General features: G+C 43.4%; 4 protein-coding genes across 5 annotated transcripts; 3 read left to right on the plus strand and 1 right to left on the minus strand.

Annotated features, from left to right (window-relative positions):
- Positions 1–276: 276 nt before the first annotated feature.
- Positions 277–4,680, plus strand: LOC129584848 (tectonin beta-propeller repeat-containing protein 1-like). The gene is made up of 5 exons (XM_055477192.1): positions 277–648; positions 827–942; positions 1,004–1,139; positions 1,675–3,266; positions 3,624–4,680. The coding sequence occupies exons 1-5, from the start codon at positions 463–465 to the stop codon at positions 4,477–4,479; spliced, it is 2,886 nt and encodes a 961-aa protein (XP_055333167.1). The 5' UTR covers positions 277–462; the 3' UTR covers positions 4,480–4,680.
- A 1,189-nt stretch (positions 4,681–5,869) lies between these two features.
- LOC129585116 (uncharacterized) lies at positions 5,870–9,232 on the minus strand. 2 transcript variants are annotated; one of them, XM_055477676.1, is made up of 10 exons: positions 8,942–9,232; positions 8,512–8,658; positions 8,080–8,313; positions 7,675–7,989; positions 7,251–7,517; positions 7,069–7,137; positions 6,903–6,992; positions 6,586–6,746; positions 6,346–6,482; positions 5,870–6,276 (listed from the first exon to the last, which is right to left on the minus strand). In XM_055477676.1, the coding sequence occupies exons 1-10, from the start codon at positions 9,057–9,059 to the stop codon at positions 6,159–6,161; spliced, it is 1,656 nt and encodes a 551-aa protein (XP_055333651.1). In that variant the 5' UTR covers positions 9,060–9,232; the 3' UTR covers positions 5,870–6,158. The 2 variants fall into 2 exon arrangements, with proteins under 2 accessions (XP_055333651.1, XP_055333652.1); XM_055477677.1 differs by lacking the exon at positions 8,512–8,658 and having other exon boundaries at positions 8,942–9,231.
- On the plus strand, positions 9,223–15,037 carry LOC129585062 (DNA-directed RNA polymerase II subunit RPB2-like). Its single transcript, XM_055477579.1, has 9 exons — positions 9,223–9,231; positions 9,463–9,748; positions 9,838–9,963; positions 10,559–10,839; positions 11,010–11,584; positions 11,855–12,856; positions 12,922–13,030; positions 13,982–14,654; positions 14,824–15,037. Exons 1-5 carry the CDS (start codon positions 9,223–9,225, stop codon positions 11,364–11,366), a joined length of 1,059 nt encoding a protein of 352 aa, XP_055333554.1. The 3' UTR covers positions 11,367–11,584; positions 11,855–12,856; positions 12,922–13,030; positions 13,982–14,654; positions 14,824–15,037.
- On the plus strand, positions 11,443–14,669 carry LOC129585065 (DNA-directed RNA polymerase II subunit RPB2-like). Its single transcript, XM_055477581.1, has 6 exons — positions 11,443–11,584; positions 11,826–11,878; positions 11,921–12,526; positions 12,612–12,856; positions 12,922–13,005; positions 13,982–14,669. The coding sequence occupies exons 1-6, from the start codon at positions 11,443–11,445 to the stop codon at positions 14,667–14,669; spliced, it is 1,818 nt and encodes a 605-aa protein (XP_055333556.1).
- Positions 15,038–15,077: the final 40 nt, after the last annotated feature.

Genomic DNA, 15,077 nt, shown 5'->3' on the forward strand with positions numbered 1-15,077 from the left:
GAACGATATTGTATGAACTGACCAGTGATACATAGTCGCAACTCGCAGGTTTGTATTAAAACTAAATTAATAACCGAGATTTTATTCTTACGCAGGACGAATTGATTTATTCGTTTGTTACATGTTTTCAATGAGTGGGGAACAATACGCAGTTCTTATGGTCAAAATGTATTGAATTTATCGAGCCACATTATAAATAATTATAGACCTGTGCGCCGTAAATAGACATATACTGTGCGATATAGACATATACAGTTGATCAGAGTGATAAATTACGGAGCGCGTTTCAAACATTTACATTAAATTAATTTTGGTTTTTCAAGCGCACGTTACGTTCTCACCCTTATTTACATACTCGTATCGAAGTGCTGCTATCTGCTATCAGGACTATTTTTGTTAGAAATTTAGAACCATGTGTTCTCTTTATTGGCAGCATTTATATTTACGGCGCACAGGTCTGACATGGCTTCGGGCTCGGTTGGTGGAGATGCAGCATCAGTCTTCTATCTTCTAAAATCATCCGGGAAAGTTTTCTCGGTAAAGCGTGGAAATATTACGGATGTCCTGACTTCCGCGATCCAGATCAAGTGCTTGGCATTTGGTGGACAGGCACCCGAAGTACTGTATGGAATTGGAGCTGATCTGAAGGTAGGAAGCGGTTTAGCGCAGCAAGCAATACGTGTTTCTCCATTTCCGTCATACTATTTCCATTAAAATACTCTCCTGCGCACAGCGTATTATCTAGGTTTTTCTTGCCAAGTATGAGTTTTTGTTTGGTAGATGGTGAGCGTCAATCAGCCTGTGTATTTATCTGGATGTTTGATAGGCTTATGTATGGGTTAGCGAACCATTAGTGCCAATCTGTCGCACGGTGGAAATCTACCAGAATGAACGGTGGACCCCAGCGAGAGGCTATTCAAATGCACTGCTGCCTACAGACAGGTTCGTTCTCTTCGCTCAATGCAGAGCGGCAGTCAGTTGCAGTTTTCCTCGTTTCCTGCAGGTATCAGTGGTCGGATGAGAGCGGAAGAACTGAGCGTGGAAAGGACGATACACAGTTACCGACATCAGATTGGACTTGGGAGACAGCGCGCTGGCAGATAGACGAGAATTTCCACGGTGTTCTGCTCGGTCCTGAAGTATGTGTTTCTCCAGCACTGACATTACGAAGATAATTATCGTGATCGAGGTTTAATGTCAGTAAATTGATAATAATTTTTTACCGTGTATTGATGAAATTTGAAGGCGAATTAACCGTATGCTACTCTAAAAATATTGTGAAATCTAGGTGAATATGAATTCAAAGTGGAGTTGATACGAATGTTGAGTATGTACTATTGTATGTTACCGACTTACCGTACTTTCTTTCCATTTGCGATTTTGTTTGTGGTTTCTGACTCCAACATGGAAAGCCAGTTATCTTTCTCAGTCTGACGTTAGTTTACTCGTTGAGTATTAAAATTTTAATGTTAGAAGTTTAAAAAATTTTTTATTCGTATTGCTCGTGCTTGTTTGTGGATTTTAATTTATTATTGAAATAGGATAGAAAAAATAAATACAAGATTAATTTTAAGAACAGCATCATCACAAATCATAGTATATTAGTTACCACTGTATGGAGCCGAAAGAAAATGGAGAGTGACTGAGAAAAACTTTTTTGCGCTTTTTTCTCAGGGTTGGACATACGCCATTGACTTTCCCTCGACGTACTATCCTGAAAAGCGATGGAATCACTATGTGCGCCGTCGCCGTTGGACACGGACATGCCGTTACCGTGCCACCAACCGCTGGATTCCTTTAACATGGACCGATCTCGCGGATGTCAGCCTGGCCTTGATGGACATTTCCGCTGGAGGATGCGACACGTCTGCCCACAGCACGCGAAGTATCTTCCTATGGGCTGTCACTATCAACGGCCAGGTGATCGTCCGCCGCAACTGCAGTCTCGCCTCCGCTTTCCACGGGGATGCATGGGCATACATCGATCTTCCCGACGGGGTGGAGGCGGCAAGGATATCCGTTGGCCCCGGTGAGATGGTGTGGGCCGTCACCTCCAACGGGAAGGCGTTGATGCGCAGCGGCATCAATCGGGATCGGCCTCACGGAGCGTCGTGGGTGTTGGTGGAAGCGCCTTCGACGACCTCATTATTAACGCAGATTGCCGTGGGAACGGAGAGTGTCTGGGCGGTGGCGAAAGACGGCTCGGTGTGGTTTCGGCAAGGCATGCGGACGAGTCAACCCCATGGAACAACGTGGGTGCACATTGCTAGTATGTCGGCGGTTTGTGTGACCATAACGCGCAATGGGGAGGTTTTCGCCATCAGCAACGATAATCAGATTTATTGGCGACACGGAATCGGATTAGGAGATCCGCATGGAAAAGGTTGGAAGAAAATATCTTTGAAAATAAAAGAAGAATCGCAGAATCAGGAAACTGAAAACCAGGACCCATGGACATGGATTAGCGGGACTGCCGGATTTGTTGATGCGCGTACTACGTCGTTTGACGATGAGAATGCTTGGCGGAAAAATATTCTGGGTTTGTTGTCACTACGGTTTCAGAATGAGATGCAAAATTACGAAAAAATGGAGCCGGCTATTGACCGCGTTGATAACGATGAAGCGAGTGATGCAGGATTTTTGAAAGTGTGGTCTAACAAAATGTCTACCTGGGAGCAGTGCTTTTTCCAAGTTCGGTATTCCCAGGAAGCCGATCCAGCCGATTGCTCCATTACTGTGGATGGTGGCACCACCAAGCTGCTGATTCCATTTTTCGATATCACGGGAATATGCCTTCATCTTGATACAAAAGGAGACCATCAGCTACAAATATCGACAGCGTTTCTCACTCGCGCGCAGACACCGTTACGGTTGTCCGGATTAAAATCAGAATTAATGCTTTGGAATACTTATTTAGCAGAATCGTATCTGAGCTTCTTGGATGTACGAGAAATTCAGAAAAGGGACCGCTTATGGATTCTGGCTGCGGGTGTCAGCTGCCCGTTGGTGAGTTTTAACACTTCCGAAGCGCTGCCATCGGTGAAATGGCTAACGTTAGGAGGCCACTTCCGGTCGGTTGAATCAGCATCGGGGATTACGTGGGCGCTGGGGATGGATGGGCGAACCTGGGTTTGGACGGGCAGCTATGAAGGCAAAACGGGAATGGAGAAGAAAGTTCAGGTGGACACACATCGTGTGGAGCTGTACGAAAATCAGCGATGGAATATACTAATGGGGTTTTGCGACAAGTTGTTGCCTACAGATAGGTGAGCGAAGTAAAAGGTGTGTGGACGATGCTTTAAATGCCGCTGTTGTGACTGGTTTGTGGGACTCATTGCTTCGTAATATTTTTCAGCTGGTACAGCAAATTGTTTGTACAATTGATTTGTGAGTTGTTTCTGTATTTCTTTTGAATACTAAAGCTAAGCTAAAGCGAAAAATTGTGCCGAATGGAGCAATCGCGAAGTGCGGATGTGTTTTTATTACTGTGCATTTCTAATTTACTATAACGAATGCAGCTGTAAAGTTAACGAAGCAGGGAAGGTTTTCTGAGTATTCCGTGCTGTTTATTGCCTTTCGAATTTTCTTATTATAAGAATTAATTGTGTTTTTTGCGGTCGTAGATATACTTGGTCAGATGAGACCGGAAGGATGCAGTTGTCGATGGATGCATTTCAGTTGCCCTCTAATTTATGGAAATGGGATTCCGAATGGCAGATTGACTATCGAAACGGTGATGAGAATGGCTGGGAATATGCATTCGATTTCCCATCTTCCTTTCACTCCTCAAAAGGATCCAACGACTACGTGCGTCGACGGCGTTGGTTTCGTCTGATGAAAGTTGATTGTACCGGGCCGTGGTTTCCAGGTCCAAACACTCCCTTGCGCTCCGTCTCGATCTGTCCGGGAGTCGCTTCTGGGAATTATGTTTCTTTATGGGCGGTGACGGTCGACGGTAGCGTTTTAGTGCGAGATCATGTGTCCACGAAAAATCCTTTGGGTGATACATGGATTCCCGTGCGCTCTCCCGTGGCTTTTGTAAACATTTCCGTTGGTCCGTTTTGTGTGTGGGGCGTCGGGGCGGATGGAACGGCATACGTGAGAAACGGAACTAAGGATAAGCTGGATGGACTGTACTGGTTTCAGGTGGAGAAACCGGAAAGCGGAGCGAATATTCGACAAGTGGCTGTTGGAGGCGATTCGGTATGGGCTGTGTGTACGGATGATCAGGCGTACTTTCGCAAAGAATACAGTGCGGCCTTTCCGGAAGGCACAGAATGGGAACTGGTTGCTGATGGTGTGCGGAAGATCTCCGTTAGTATGGAAGATGACGTGTATGCCATTCTGTACAGCACTAGCCAGAAATTACCTATTCTAGCCAAAAGAACCGGGATTACCCATGGAAATAAAATGGGCGTTGGATGGGAATATGGACTTCATGCCAAAGATATTTCTTGTCGTAATTTGGAGAGGAGATAGCTGATTTTTATTGTTTGCACAATGTGTTTTGTATTGATTTGTTCTGATTTTTATTTCTTGTTCTTTAGATTGTGATAAGTTATTCGTTCTTTCTGTAACGATGTTTTCCGTTTTTTTAACCTGATGCGAGAAATATCCTATATATAATTGTAGTTCAGATGCATCAAACTTTACAAAGGCAATATAAATTGTAAGCGGTCAGGTAGAATGGCTTCTCAAATCCAGTTTTAAAATGTTTGTTTAACTTACCAGCGTATAAAACCTTCGAAAACAGCCGCATTCTCTGCCAACTGGTTGCAGCTTTTCCATTTGTGCTGGCGGCTTCGCTGAGATACCGAATTGACTGCAAACTGTGGGGTCAGGATCGATCTATTTATCGAAATATTTATTTTGCAGAGCGTTTAACGAATGAACTGGAAGCGAAACATCCTTTCTGTAACCTTAAGAAAACTTCCTGTGGGATCGGGCTGTGTTGGTCAGGTGTATAAAGTGAAAGTGGCAACTAACTCCAACCGTATTGATGCTCAATTAGGTCGTTCTGGCAGTTCTGAAGGCTTCGCCGTTTCATCGATTTCATGTGGCTGCTTTGGTGGATTTGCCAAATTCCAGTGACGTGTTATGCTGCGGCGTCTCTCCAGCGGACAATGTATGTAGATATTGTTGTCGTCCGGTTGCTCAATGAGACATGTCCACTTTGTACAGCCCCCGGTTCTGATCTCCTTTGTTGGTTCCTTAAATAAGGCACCACTGTGTCGACGGTGTCAAAACGGCTACTAATTAGAAACGTTTTATATGCACCAGCTCCGACGGTCCCGATCTCTGATGTATTTTGTATTTATGTTAGGTGTTCGAAGAATTTCCTTGACTGACACCAGCTCTATTAACCGCCATAACCATTTCCAAAACTTTCCACGAGCATTGCTCCTGCTGTTTCGTTCTGCAAGTGGCGAAGGCTGACAGGATATCATGATGTCGTGTGCGAATCGTCAGGATGTTTTTTTGTGACGCGAGAACCGGTTTTATTACCAGCGGGCAGTTTATGTGGATCGGATCCTCTTACGTATATACTTCACATCCTTCCATTTTCTGTGTTCTTTCGTGATTCTGAATGTGTTAGTGGCGATTATCATTGACACTTTTGATTATCTAACAAGAGACTGGTCAGTGCTAGGTCCGCAGCATTAGACGAATTTGTACATCTGTAGTCGGATTACGGTCCATTAGCAACTGGATATATCACACATGCAAAAGTTATTTCCTTACTGTTTTAAGGTTGCCAGCTGTAGAAAAGTGGCGCTGTAAATAATCCATCAAGTAACCGTGATCGTTTTTTTGTACAAAATTTGGAGTCACGGAAAGCACTTTTATCGAAGTCACACCGATGTGCAAACAATTGTTCATATATCTTTACTTCCGCGTTTTATTCATAAAATTGTACTTCAAAAGCACCAAACTTTACACAATGCAATAAAAATTGTTCAAAACATGTGACACGATCGCTCAGTTCTCAGTCAAATGCGCTATTCAAATCTATTGAAAAAGCAAAAAAAAAATGATAGCAAAGAAACATCAACCACCCTGTTTAATGAATCACAATAACGGAAAATCACAACAATTATAGGAAAAATGCCAGAAAAGGAAAGAGCGCACTCTCGCCGCAAACTCTTTTCTTGATTAAACTACAGAATTTGCGGTTCCAGTTCAGTGTACTCGGGCTTGTTCTTCTCGGCTGCGATCTCCGGAGCAATGGAAAAAACTTGTACATCGTTGTTAAAAATCCGCTCGCGAATTTGGTATCTAAACCAAGAACCATGTGTCAAAACGAGACCCACAATGCAAAAGCAGTCTTGCAAAGAATTAACTCACAGCTGAAGGTTGATGGCGTTTTTTGGCGGCGGATAAAAGTCACGGAAAGAAAGAGCCGCAGCTTGCCCACTGTTACTGGCTTCAGGCTTTTTAGCGGAGAAATACCGTTCTTGTCGACTCAATCCAGAAAAATTGCGCTAGAACGCGGAAATGTTATGTGCAGAATAAGTTAATACTCGAACTGCAGCATAAAACACCACTGAACGTTAAAGTCGTTAGTTAAAAAAGTGATAAACTTACATCAGCATTTGAAAACACATGTGCATCGCCACCCAAGTGCAGTTTTTCCATTTCCGCAATCACTGATTTTGTAGTCGGCACTTCTTGAACAAAGGTCGGTGGGGCAGGGAGCAAAGGATTAAAGTTGATCGAAAACCCTTTTTTGCTAGTCTCTGACAGACCTACACAAATTTGTGGTTTACTTTAATAATTGCACTATCAGGAAAAGTGCTGGATTACCTAACAGTCTGATGATGAGATCAATTATCAAAATAAACTAATAAATTCTACAAAACTTGTCTGACATTCACAAAAAAGGCAGCGGACTTTGCACTAACCTGCGACCGAATCAGAAGTACTTTCCCAGCTGCACTCAGATTCAGTTGCGGAATCATGACGACACCGGTTTTGATCGCGGCCAGCCTTACCTAAATGCAAAAAATTAAGACAACTCACTGTCGCAGTTACCAAACGACTTTAAATTGTTAATTTTTAGAATCTTACTCAATTTTATCATAGCGCGCGCGAAGAGCTTGCGCATACTGGTTTGGAAGTGTCGATGACGATGGTGGGCTACACAGACACGAAAGATAAAACGTAAAAGGTTAAAATAGCTTGTTTAATATCCCAGCGCTTACTGTTAATCACCCTTTTAACAAGGATCGTCAGAACAACTTACGGCTTACCGACGTAAAATTTCAGCAAATGCGTCAACTTTTCAGCTGAACTCGAACCCTTCCGCGCAGCACTACGCCCTGGCAAAGAATGCGCCATCGATCCTTTGGTCTGCGGAGAGCGGTAGTGTGGACCCAGAGTCATGAGCTTTTTATGAACAACCGCATCATCGGAGTCGCGATCATCGGGCAGATGCTCCTTCTTTTGCATAGCCGTGGCCAGAACCTTAGTAATAATTTCCCCCAGTTCCTGGAAGTCCCCCCACAGCATCCGGCAGACTTGCGTAAAAATGTGTTAAATCAGTTGATTCAAATGCAAAACGTCTTGACATTATCTTTAAAAAATGCAGTCTGTAGAACACTTACAGGCAAGAACACTTACAGGCAATATAGGTTGAAAGCTTCATACAAGTGTAGCCAATGAGATACCACATACCTGATTTGCTAAAGGTCACATCCGAAGCGTCTTGATATTCCCCGGAATCCGCAGTACTGCTCCGCTGGGAAAAGGACGGCGAATTCTTTCCAGACGATTCGGTCAACGCAGGACTCTTTCCAGACGAATCTGTCAATGCAGGACCCCATAAACCAGTCTTGGACTCGTCAGCAGCTGCAAGGTCAACAGCTCCTCCAGCCGAACCGACGTCCACGGCGCCAAGATCAGCTGCAGCATCGACCATCGCAGCGTTCGTAGATGCATCCTCAAGGCCAGCAAAAACTGATGTGTTATCATATTTGCTGGTTGTCGGTGCTGCAAACAATTGCAAAAGGTCAATAACCCTGCTGTTTGGCCCTGTTGTATTCACGTAGCCAGAGCAAAAACGAAAACAAAACGGCATACCGTGGACATCGAGATGGATGGTCGCTGTGCTGACGTAATGGATGGTATTCAAAAAACCTTCAGTGGGCTCTGCAACGGATGGCAAGGATATCGGCGCACTGTATGACAAATCCAGAGCTTTATCCAAATCTGCATGGTCAGGCAGTGTAACGGGTGTTTCCACTGGTGCGTAGACAGGAGACTGAGTGGATGTTCCGGGATGGCGAAAAACAAATGTGTCATCGTAATACGCGCCTTCCATGGTAATAATAAGAAAAATAACCAAAGACTGATTTAAAAAAACACTTCTGTCCTGCATGGTATAGTCCGCATCAAAGATTAAAAGAACACATTAAAAAAGAATCACTGAATTCTGAAAACTGCACTACAATAAAAAGTGTGAGTAACCGAGCTAGTAGACGAAGAAGTGTTAAGTGCGTGCAGTCACTGCACCTGCAGCACTCCTCAGTGGAATAGTTTCCTGTGCTGAAACTGGTCTAGTTGTTCTCCAGTATAAATATGTCAAGAGCGCGAATACGGGCACCAAGAAAGGCCCTACATATAAAAATGCCGTCCAAAAGTTCACGTTTTCAATTTTGCCTGAAAACATGAGAGAGGTCACGGCGAAAAATAATTATAACGACGGTCCCAATAACGTAAGCTAAGCGATTTTCATTTCTCTAGTTCTGCATTGAGTCTTGTAATTTTTGTGTTATGCGATAGCTTACAGATACGTTTATTTATAACTTTATATACAATAGATATTGTTTATTGCAAAGTAGGCAGGTAACCCATTAAGGGCTAGGATCGTCATCTAGCGTGGGAATTTAAATTTTGCGTAAGTAAATCGAGACAAAACGTTAACTATTATTTCCGGTCATACCAGGATCAATCGCGTCATGCACGAAAGTTACAATCCATAAATGAAACACAAGAAAAAACACCGCAGCACCTCCAAGGATAAGAAGCATAAACGTGTTCTCAATCGCATCACGATCCATTACAGCATACGAAAAAGTGCGGAATTGACTTGGCACCACGCATAGCAGCTGACCTCTCTCTGAAACAAACTTTTTTCTGCTGATGAGCCAGTGCCGCTCTACAATAATAATGATTCTACGATGAGTATCCGGAAGCTCGCAGCTCAAAAACTAGGAATGCACCATGCACCAGGTTTGTGAATCTGTGTTCAGCCGGTCCAGTGCATCGCTCTTAGCGGTTTAGACCACGACGTACGTCCATCATGCCATTGCCGTTCCCCTCAACCAATTGCATAATTATATAGATAGTATTAGTACTATTATTATGCAGTACGTACTTTATACTAGTGGTGGTTGATAATTTGATAACACATCATCATTGATTGCACCGAGCGCGAGCGATAACACACTACTAGTATTCTAGAGTAGTACGAGTGCAACATACTTTAAACGTTATCTTGCACTCGTAGTACGCCTTTCCAATTTCTACCAGTTACCACCACTTGAAAATATAAGTACCAAAAAACAACCGTTTTCCGAACCGGAAGTTATTTGTTTATCGGATTCTGATGATTCTTCTGTCTTCCTTCTATCCGAATCCCCATCGCCCAAGCCTGATGCAGTGGTTCCTGTGCTGGAGTCGTTAATAAATGGCGACAGTGATAAGACAGTTTTTGGAGATGAGAATATTCCTCCCCTCTACGTGGCGCGTATGTTATCGATTTACACTCGCCACAAATGCATCACAGATGACTTGCAATGCCGATTACTTTCCATTTAATATTTTCTTTTTTTGCAGCGCCCCCAAGTCCATCGTGGAGGGATGATTGCTGTGATGAAGACCACGAGAAATTAGCGCTGGGCTCCGTGTCGGATGATTTGGCCGAATTCATCGCCCATGACCATAGTTCTTTCTACGAAAGAGGTAAAATGTTTGTTGAAATAGTGTAATCGTTGATGAAGGCGTTTTCGTACAAACTCAAATGACAAAGTTCCATTATAATGTAGGGGCATAGCGGCATGCAGCTTTGTTAACTGGAACTTTGTTAGAGCGGTAAAGCGGTGTTATCTTTTGTTTTACGCTCTCGTAGGGGCGCAAGTGACGCAGCGAATGTACTCGTAATGATAAAAAGTACTCGTACTGGAAAAATGAACATTTCTATTCTAGTTAAAACGTTTATTTTGTTTTTATTCACATGGATGCTATCATGCTGATTTGTGCGGCATCAGTAATGCTGGTTTAATTGTTTCGGTCAAAAGTATAAATTTATAAATGATTTTCAAAAATTTAATCCATAAATAAACTGCCCCAGAATTATGGTCGCATTTTTTCAAATATCGTCCAGTGCTTTCGCTCCAAAAAATAGAATATGACTTATATGACCCAAAACCAGTTAGTAAGCGGAAGTTTCATTTTGACGGAATTCTCTTCGGCATATAGGACGATACTTCTAAATATTTCAATGATTGTTTTCTTTCCTCAATATGTTGTACTTTAATTTGCGTTCATGCTTCGACAGAAAACGATGAAACTACTCGAGAAGGGATCCCCAAAGCAGGCCTTTCCGATTATATCGACGAGGATGTGTACGCTGCACTCGGCAGTGCCGGTTGGGAAGAGGCTGCCTGGTTGATTATCCAGTCGTTTTTTGACGACAAAGGCCTGGTCCAGCAGCAGTTGGATTCGTTCAATAAATTCGTTTCCACGGATCTTCCAGAAATTGTCACCAGTTCATTACCGATTGTCATAAGAAAAAAGGATGAAAGTTTTGGGTTGAAAGAACCGAACCCTGAAGACTTGGTAAGCGCTAAGAGACTAAGAGTATCAACGATTTGAGATATAAATTTTTTTGTATGATTTTTTTTTTGTTTGTATCATTTCTTCAGGCTCGATAATGTCAGCAAAAATGATGTTGGAAGGAATCTCTTAATGAGTAGACAGATATTCATACGGTATTATTCTGCTGATAGATATGTTATCGGTACACCTTCGAAGGCGTTGGCATCTCTTCCCCGTTTCGTGAAGGCCGAACGAGTGATTCTGGGGTTTCGGTGCTGCATCCTCTGGAAGTCAGGCTTAGAGATCTCACATATGATTGTAACTTGTGGGTGGATATCAAAGAGACAATACAGAAACATGGATGTGCTGATGAATCGAGTATTGAAAAGATTTACATGGGACGGTTGTCCATCATGGTGCGGTCTGACTACTGCCAAATGCATAATCAAAATGACCCGGTTGTGGTTAGCGCGATGGGTGAATGCGTCCACGATCCCGGAGGATATTTCATTATCGATGGATCCGAAAAGATAGATAATATTCGTTAAAAAGTTTGGCCAAACCGGTCGTGCGTTTTACTGTGCTTATTTTTTTTACATTTTGGCAGTGATTGCCGAAGAGCGTATGGCTGAAGACCACCTCAGCATCACGCGCGCACGAATTCAAAGTACCAGTACAAAGCTGAAATCCGATCCGATCCGTCCCGGAAACCGGGAACAAGACCGCAACTCCGTTGTGGATAAACATGATTTCGAAGCCGCTGCAGGTGAACTGACTCGTCTTCGTATTACCTCTGCATATTACTGATATTTGCTAAGCAATTCAGCATTTTTTAGACAATTAACGGCATACGGTACCGATTATTTCGTTTCCTTTTCTTTATTTATTTCGTTTAGTACTGCACCGATTATTTGGTTTTCTCAAACCGTAAATGCGCTCTAGCGTTATGTGCATGCTTTTATTCCGTTTAGTTTAGTATACCGATATATAGTACAATTGTATTGTAGATACGTTGTGTATTATCAACCTGTTGCAGTGTAATTCCATAACTGTTCTATCAGTGGGATAACCGATTGTGACCATCAGACCGTTTGTCAAGCAGGAAATTCCTATTACAATCCTCTTTCGAGCTCTGGGTTTGGAGACCGATCAAGAAATTGTGCAGCTAATCTCCCTGAACCAGGAGGATAACGAAATTCACGAATGGCTGAAGCCGTCGCTGATGTATGCTCAAGCCATTCAGACGCAAGAACACGCTTTGAATTTCATTGGCAATCGCAGCGCAAAGCCAGCCGTCGTTAGGTCCGAAAGGATTAGATTCGCCAAGGACATGCTCGAGAAGAATGTTTTGCCACACGTTGGCACAAGAGCCGATTGTTCACGACGAAAAGCGTTCTTCTTGGGCTACATGGTCGACCGGCTAATTCGCACAGCTATGGGACGGTGCGATTGTGTCGACCGGGATCATTATGCGAACAAGCGCCTAGAGCTCGTCGGTCCGCTATTTGCCACCCTCTTCCGTCAGCAGTTTCAAAAACTGCGGAAGGAAATGACGCTTACGCTGGAGAAAGAGTTGCAAAGAAAGCCTAATATTACAACTGGGCTGAATGTCGCATTAGCCCTGAAGAGCCGGATCATCACGGATGGCATGCGCTACGCCCTGGCCACCGGCAACTGGGGGGAAGCCCGACGTTGTCAGACGAATCGGGTTGGCGTCAGCCAAGTGCTCAGTCGGTTGTCGTACTGTGCTACTCTGTCCCATTTGAGAAGAATTCGAACGCCGTTTCCCACAGCGTCCAAGATGGCTCGGCCCCGGCAGCTGCACAATACACAGTGGGCATCGTCTGTCCCTCCTAGACACCACCGAATTGGTGGGCTTGATCAATAATTTGAGTCTCATGGCTTGTGTCAGTGTCGGATCGGACGTTGTGGTTGTGCGCGACGTTCTGGAAGCCTGTAAAGTGGTACCGTTGTTAGAGATTGACCCGGCTATGGCAGCTAGTATATTGTACCCAGATGATTCGGCTCCTCGGAAATGGTAGGGTCGCTCTGTGACAGGATTAATGTTAATTATCGCAAACTTAAATCTTGTTTTTTATATAGCGGCGCGCGTATTTTTGTGAACGGAGATTTCTTTGGTTTCCATGAGGATCCGGAGGAAGTCGTGCAGCTGATGCGAATAGCAAGGCAAAAAAAAGACATTTCTTTCGAGGTTCGTAATTATGTTATGCTTAGTTTTGGTGGTGTTTCGAGGCTTAAGTGCTTAGGCAGCTGGGGACCGATAAACTGGATTTCTGCGGAAGTTTTCTGAAATGAATACAGTATCTTCTGGAAGTTACTTAGGTGCATTCATGAGTTCGATATCAGTACTGTGAGATAAGCAGTAGCTCAAGATATTTTTGTAATTTAGCATATGTTCAGTACTGCATAGTTATGTTAAGTATTATCTTTGCGAGTATAGGCGCATTGTTTACTGACTATTTTTTGAACTGCCTTCGTAATATGACAAGCAGATCAAAGAACACCTTGTAAAGTGATACATGAAATATATTTTTGGCATTCTCTGTCTTTTCAGTTAATTTGCGTTAAATTTGAGGGATGATTCTAGTTTCTTTTCCTTGCGCAGTTACGTACGCCTTTTGCAGTATTTGTGCATCTTAAGCGTAGCACATTAAATTGAATTATGTGGTTGTTGCGATAGTATTCCGCACCATACTTTGACCACGTTTTCCGGTAGCTTGAGTTGTTCGCTTTTAAGTTTAGGTGTCCATCACGTGGGATATACCTGCGTGAAATATTTACATTCATACGGAATCTGGCAGGGTTTATAGGCCCTTTCTCGTCGTAAAATCCGGCAGCACAAAGCGTATCTTGGCCATAGAAACTGCTGATATCATTAAACTGCGACAAAAGGAAGAGCAGCGTTGCAAGCGTTGAAGGTTGAAGTACGTTTACAATGCTTACGGTTACACTGGGAGTAATTAGGATATTCCAGTGAGCTCTCTCTTGTTTGCTAAATTTTTTCTTTAATTATTAACTGGCTTGCTAATCAAATTTAATCGATAGTGTGGTCGGCTGCATGCCAGCAGGGACCCGAGTAAAAATAGAAAAAATAGTGCATAAAACATCGAAACTTTATTTCATATTAGTATCTCTGTTTTAGGTTTGAGCATTTTCTTCGAGCCGGTGCCATAGAATACATCGATGTCAGGGAAAAGGAAAAGATTCTCAGCGCGATGTATCCTAGTGATTTGAATTTCGCGTCGCGAAATTGCACGCACTGCGAGATCCATCCTTCGATGATTTTGGGTGTGTGTGCGTCGACCATACCGTTTCCGGAGCACAACCAGTCTCCTCGGAACACCTATCAAGCCGGCATGGCCAAGCAAGCCTTGGGTATTTACGCGACCAATTATGCCAGTCGTTACGACAATGATTGCCATGTTATGTATTATCCTCAGCAGCCTATCGTCAGCACGAAGACCGAACGGCTGATCCTGAAAAACGACAAGCTGCCAGCCGGGGCGAACTGCATCTTGGCCATTGCTTCCTACACCGGCTACAATCAAGAGGATTCGCTTATATTAAATACGGCATCGTTGCAGAGAGGTCTTTCTCAGCACACATTTTATTGGACATACGAAGCTACTGAGGAAAAGAAAATCTCCGGTAAACATGCAGAGTATAATCAGGTTCCGCCCACTCAGTGCGAAGGTATGCGGATGGATGCCATGTACAGCAAATTGGATCGCGATGGCATAATTAGACCGGGAACAAGAGTGTCTGGAGCGGACTGTATTATCGGAAAGGTCATCGAAATGCGAAATACCGGGGACGTACGTAGACAGTAGACTTGTGCTGACTTTCCTGGATGTATTTTTATGGCAAACTATTCTTAAAAAATCGTATAATTATTATTAAATAGAGGAATACTTGATATATATTTTTGTACTCTGGTTGACCGTAGCACCAGCCCGGCGTCTAATCAAAATTCGGCATGTGTAGGTAGCAAAAGACTAAGCCGGAATTGTACAGAAGGACGCTAGCATCTTTCTTCGTACTCATGAAACCGGAATTGTAGATGCAGCTTTCCGAAATACAAACGATGAAGGACGGCCGTTTTGTAAAGTACGCATACGATCCGTGCGTATACCGGTGATGGGTGACAAATTCACTACCAGTCATGGACAAAAGGGCACAGTTGGATTTTGTTATCCAGTGGAGGCAAGCTCACTAAGCTGTCATCAGAGCAGATGATT

This window comes from Paramacrobiotus metropolitanus, unplaced genomic scaffold, assembly GCF_019649055.1.
Source record: "Paramacrobiotus metropolitanus isolate TYO unplaced genomic scaffold, Prichtersi_v1.0 Parri_scaffold0000015, whole genome shotgun sequence".
Classification (NCBI taxonomy): Eukaryota; Metazoa; Tardigrada; class Eutardigrada; order Parachela; family Macrobiotidae; genus Paramacrobiotus; species Paramacrobiotus metropolitanus.

Excerpts from the sequence above, each read along its gene's own strand:
- LOC129585062 (XM_055477579.1), top strand. Across the intron at positions 9,749-9,837 it reads TCCTCCCCTCTACGTGGCGC|CGCCCCCAAGTCCATCGTGG; the intron begins GTATGTTATCGA and ends CTTTTTTTGCAG. Across the intron at positions 9,964-10,558 it reads TAGTTCTTTCTACGAAAGAG|AAAACGATGAAACTACTCGA; the intron begins GTAAAATGTTTG and ends ATGCTTCGACAG.
- LOC129584848 (XM_055477192.1), top strand. The coding sequence starts at position 463 with ATGGCTTCGGGCTCGGTTGGTGGAGATGCAGCATCAGTCTTCTATCTT. Across the intron at positions 943-1,003 it reads GCACTGCTGCCTACAGACAG|GTATCAGTGGTCGGATGAGA; the intron begins GTTCGTTCTCTT and ends CGTTTCCTGCAG. Across the intron at positions 1,140-1,674 it reads GTGTTCTGCTCGGTCCTGAA|GGTTGGACATACGCCATTGA; the intron begins GTATGTGTTTCT and ends CTTTTTTCTCAG.
- LOC129585065 (XM_055477581.1), top strand. The coding sequence starts at position 11,443 with ATGGCTGAAGACCACCTCAGCATCACGCGCGCACGAATTCAAAGTACC. Across the intron at positions 11,585-11,825 it reads TGATTTCGAAGCCGCTGCAG|ATACGTTGTGTATTATCAAC; the intron begins GTGAACTGACTC and ends ATTGTATTGTAG. Across the intron at positions 13,006-13,981 it reads CAGCTGATGCGAATAGCAAG|GTTTGAGCATTTTCTTCGAG; the intron begins GCAAAAAAAAGA and ends TCTCTGTTTTAG.
- LOC129585116 (XM_055477676.1), bottom strand. The coding sequence starts at position 9,059 with ATGGATCGTGATGCGATTGAGAACACGTTTATGCTTCTTATCCTTGGA. Across the intron at positions 7,990-8,079 it reads CATCCATCTCGATGTCCACG|CACCGACAACCAGCAAATAT; the intron begins GTATGCCGTTTT and ends AATTGTTTGCAG. Across the intron at positions 7,138-7,250 it reads TTTGCTGAAATTTTACGTCG|CCCACCATCGTCATCGACAC; the intron begins GTAAGCCGTAAG and ends GTGTCTGTGTAG.